This window comes from Notothenia rossii, assembly GCF_949606895.1.
Source record: "Notothenia rossii genome assembly, chromosome: 4".
NCBI lineage: Eukaryota > Metazoa > Chordata > Actinopteri > Perciformes > Nototheniidae > Notothenia > Notothenia rossii.
In genome coordinates, this window is record NC_136902.1 from 91,405,474 (window position 1) to 91,410,631 (window position 5,158).

The 5,158-nt window shown below is 39.9% G+C and overlaps 1 protein-coding gene across 1 annotated transcript in view; it reads left to right on the forward strand.

Moving 5' to 3' along the window:
- Positions 1-1,815: 1,815 nt before the first annotated feature.
- Positions 1,816-5,158, forward strand: part of LOC307035444 (uncharacterized protein) — a gene marked incomplete at its 5' end in the record, with an annotated part of 6,246 nt that continues 2,903 nt past the window's right edge. The window contains one exon of the mRNA XM_079674746.1: positions 1,816-2,068. Coding sequence (XP_079530872.1) covers positions 1,816-2,068 — 253 coding nt within the window. The remainder of the gene's footprint in view (positions 2,069-5,158) is intronic.

Here is a 5,158-nt window from a genome sequence, read left to right on the forward strand (position 1 = left end):
ACACCACCTTTAAGCTAAAGGTGGCTAATGTTCAGTTGTTAGCAACCGCCGTTTTCAAAACACATATAAATTGTAGAAAATCTCAAGCGTAAGTTAAATACCAGTTAATGTAATGTAAGAATCTCCACATATGAACACCAATTCAATGATTTTTAAGCGTAAATACAATCTCCAAAAGGAGAACGTGGCTAACTTTTCTCTAATTTGCCTCACAGCCACTTGCTAGCAACCGCTGTTTTTAAGACACATAAACTCTAGAAAATCTCATAGAAATCTCTTCAGCATTAACCATATTATATTACTTTTGTAAGCTTCTAACCAACATTGCTCCCGTATTGAAGTGTATGTAAATCAAATTGGAAAAATAATAAATACTTATGGTTAACACAAGCTGAACAGATTTTCCATGAGATTATGTGTCTTAAAAACAGCGGTATAGCTAACAAGTGGCTAATGAGACTACTTAACCAAACATTAGCCACCTTTAGCTTAGTGATTGTGTTAGCTTCTTCCTTTACAGATTGTATTTACACTTACAAATCATACAATTGGTGTTAACATGTGGAGATTCTTACCATCTAACAAAACATTCGAAAAAACCTACTTTGAGACCAGCAAACAGGAAGTGCTAAAAATAATGTTCCGGTTTAACAAATTATTCCTGCTTCTTTTTATTCCCTCTCTTCTGAGTTTAGCCAGAGTGCACCTCATGATTCACCATCTGTTAGAGGTCAGTGATGTGCTCACTGGGCTCCTGAGACCCCAGTCTGCCACCTGGAGAATCCAAATATTCCCAGTGGAGACGTTGGACCTCTGAACGAACTCTTCTACTGCTGACTGTGAGGAGCTGAGTCTCCATTATCCTGCATTTTTTCATGTCACACAGAACTACGGAAATTGTTTTAAAAAGCTGTTTTTTAAAATATGCCGTAGAGGGGTTTATTAATGCATAATGTTTTACACAAGGACAGATACACGTGTTGCACCTGGCAGCACAAATTGGGACTGTCATGTTGATGTATGCTGCTGTTAATAACTGGATTGTTTCAGCTTTACAGCTCACCAACAGGAAATCCCTGCTACGACTGCATTATCCTGAAGGGCAAAACGTCCATGCTGCTGAATGTAATTTCAGCCGTCCTCCAATAAAAAAAAAACACACACATATATATATAAAAGTATTATTTACGACCGTGTTGAATGTCATTGTTGGCATGTGGCGCTGCTCGGAGGACTGTGTTGTCAACAAGGAAATGTCACTTCAATTAAAGCTTTTAGAAAAGGGAACGTTAAGGTCAACAAGGCCTGTATTTACTATGGCTGTTGTTGTGGGAAAAAAAGCACATTTTGTGATTCAAGCCTTGAATTTGTTCTCTGTCCATTTCACATTTGAACTTTACAGTGTATCTGTTGTTCCATTAGCAGATAAAGAGCCCAGTTTTCTCCTGCATTATTGATAAAGTGCTCATGTTGTGTCGGTCTAACGGACGACCTGCTATTTCTGAACACTCTTCATCCTTATCTCCACCGTGTGTCTGTAAAGGAAGGGGGTCTCCACATCTTATCTTATTATTATTTGACCGTTACATTCCTGGCACCAGTGGTCGGGCATACTGCCATTTAAGGTTAAAGAAGGACCGCTACTAACCCACAATGCACCTGGGCGTTATAAAAAACCCTCAAACAAAAGAAGCCTGTACATCTAGTGAGAGGTCAGTAGCTGTTCGTAAAACAAATGTTTTGATTTGTCAGTGTTTTTTCTGATTAGCCAACACGTTTTCTGAGTTCCCCCCCCAGTGTGCATTATCCTCTGCCATGGCCTCGGTGTCCTCGTCCAGCCGCAGATCTTCTTCGTCGTACCGCTCGTCTTCTCGTTACAGCACCTCCAGCTCCTTCCGGTCTGAGGGATCTTTGGGAGGATTGTCGGACTCTTTGGATCCGATCTACGAGCCGTTTCTCGACTCTGCTGATGGCTCCAGTCTGTTTGGAGAGGAGAGCAGCGGGGGTCCCGTCTGTTCGACCCCCTTTGGAAGCAGACTCAGCAGCAGATCCTCTTACGGACACACTGGTGAGCAGACATGGCAAAAGTACACACATCCTTTACTCAAGTAGAAGCACAGATAATCTGGTAAAAGTAGAAGTACTGACTAAACTTCTTAACTCAGGTTCAGGTTCTTTATTTGTACCCGTATGGTAGATTTAGTTTGCAGATAAAAACACAAGGGATCCATCCTGACACACTCTAAAAAACAAACACAGACCCATCTCTAATCAAATAACTAATACAAGTACACCCTGCTCCGTCAAATCTCAAAATATTAAAAAACATTTAAAAAGAAAAACACTAGTACAAACATGGACATTCAAAATTCATAATTAAATAAATAGCCATCTGTGTGACGCTCCCATTATTTGTTAATTTGTGCAATAGCTGCTGGGATAAAACTGTTTTCATACCGCTTCGTTCTACTCTTTGGGACTCAAGTAAAAATAAAGAAGTAAGGGCTTCGAAATGTACTTAAGTACAGTAACGAAGTATTTGTACTCCACATCTTCTGGTGAGAGGAATGGTCGGAGGTGTTGGAGGCGTGTGGCGAAGTGGATAGAGCCTTGGTTTGGGGATCAGATGGTCACAGGTTCAAACCCCACTGCAGTCAGCATGTCGTTGTGTCCCTGAGACACTTCACCCCAAGTTGCTCCTGTGGGGATTGTCCACAGTATTGAGTATGTAAGTTGCTTTGGATAAAAGTGTCTAACAAGTAATGTAATGTTAAGATAAGATAAGAGGGTTAACCCAAATTGGGAATGTCTTGCGTTGCAGCAGAATAAAAAACGAAACAAAACAAGGCATTGCACATAAGTAGAAATTAAAGAGTAGAAGTCAACAAGACTAGAATTTAAAAAGTAGAAATATAAACCAAAGGGTCTTAAATATGCTCTTAATGGTGACATGCATGATGTTGTCCTGAAGCTACAGGAAAATAAAGAAACTAAATGTTCTTGTTATGCAAGGAGAAGGTATTATGAAGTAAAAATGTGGAACAAAATGAATGGAAAAGATCAGATGTTTTTTTGTTCCAACATAGTTTTGTACCGATTGCTAATATTTAAAAACCTTATTTTATTGTAAAAAAGTTACATTAAAGTAGTTTAAATGAGCCTTTCTAGCATCAACAGATGTGCTGGAGCAGGAACAAGCTTTAGTGCCTTGCTCAAGGGAGGGTCTTTTTCTTTCAGTTCATCAGGAAGGAGGCAATTGTATTTAAAGGTGTGGGTTAAAGAAATAAATGCAACAGAGAGGAAGAAGTGCGTTATTTAAAAACCTTTTATTGTTATAATATTGTAAAAAGGTTACATAAAAGTAGTTGGCATCATCCTGCTTGTCAGATGTGCTGGAGCAGTCAAAAGCTTTAGTGCCATGCTCATTGCATGTTTTTAAGGCACAGGGTAGAGAGTCTTTCGGCCCGTCTTCCCGTTGCTCGCTTCAAAAGTTGAGCAATGTTCAACTTTTGAAGCGTCGCCGGAAGCCTCAGCCAATCAAATCATATGCCAGTGCAAGCTCTAGCCAATCAAACCGCGTGCTTGTGGGTTCAGGGCGGGAGATTCATGTTATTGGTTTTTGGTTGAGCTTCAGACACGCCCGCCGGCAAGCTTCAATGCATGCCGCCGTGTGGATGCTGCGTTTCACTTCACCAGGAAGGAGGCAGGTGTATTTAAAGGTGTGGGTTGAATAATAATGCAACAGAGAGGAAGAAGCTGCGTTTCAGAGAGTCTGCTTGGCTCCGGAAACTGTGTCAAATAGAGAAATAATATCAAGGTGCAGAGGGGGGGATGTTAGGCTGTAAAACACAGGAGGAATAAAACAGTTCTGGCGTAACAACCGCAATAAAATAAGCTTTATTACTGGTGTGACTAAATCATGGCATAATCTATATTCAGGTTATACATTTGATTTAATTGAGCCATTTGGTCGTTTTTAGTACTTTGATATCTAAGGCTCACACGTGTTTATGCTCCCGCTGAGTCTGTTATTTAATGAGAGATTGTCTCTGGTACTAAAACACATTGACAGCCAAATATAGGAGCTTCCGTCTCTCCTGGTGTTTAATGGTCTTTGTGTTCTCATCAACCACTGAGACAATAACGCTCTGCTCCAACATATGGACCTGCAAGTGTCATATATTAAATCCAAAAGACATTGTAAAATACATAATGCCTGAATACATTGTTTCAAATGTACAACTGATTGTGAAATGGTTAGTTAACTTTATTTCAATAACATTTGTAATTTTCCCATATCTGCATTTCCTCCATTCAACCCACATCTTTGATGTTATTTTTAATTCACATTTATTTGTGTCCCCTTATCATGACAGGGGGTGTCAACACTTTCTTATCTTTTTGAAACCGGGCCAGATAGCAAAGTTAGCCAGTTAGCTATTTTTAGTTCAATGTTAAAGGTCACCTATCATGCTATGTTTAGGTAATAGCATACGGTAGTTCTCAGATATATAAAGAAATATAAAAAACATGTCTCTGAAGTGTTTTGCTCAAAAATACCAAACAGATCACCCATTCTAGCCATGCCTCATATCCCTCTATTTCACTTCCTGTTTCAAAAGTGCTGATTTATGTATAAAGCTTTAAAATAAATAATTGATAATAAAAAAGGAGGGGGCTAAGCTCATACGGGACCCGGCAGCTACTGTCTAAACTAAATTCTGCCGTGATGAAACGCCATATCATGGATTATCAAGGATTCTCTCTGAAACAGTATGGAGCTCAAAGGCTTTCTCTCTTGCCGGTTATACCACAAGGTGAGTTCCTTTTTACTTCCTGCTTCTTCACACACATGCTCTCCAGTACAGGTTAGCTCTGAGTGTTAGCGATGCTAATGTAAACACCGACCATATTACGTCCAGAACAGTCGGGCATTGTTTCTGATAGCAACGTTTCTGATAGGGCCGTGGGTCCACATTTCAGATATTACGTCATATCGGACGCAAATCTGGATCAGCTCCGTTGTTCCCCCGTTTTTAGAGATTTGGGTACGGAGGAAAAGAGAGGGTTTCATTTTATGATTCTGCGTGAGTTCCCTGACACACCGGGGACACATGTTTATGTAGAAAAGACATAAGAAAGTGCATTTTGCATGATA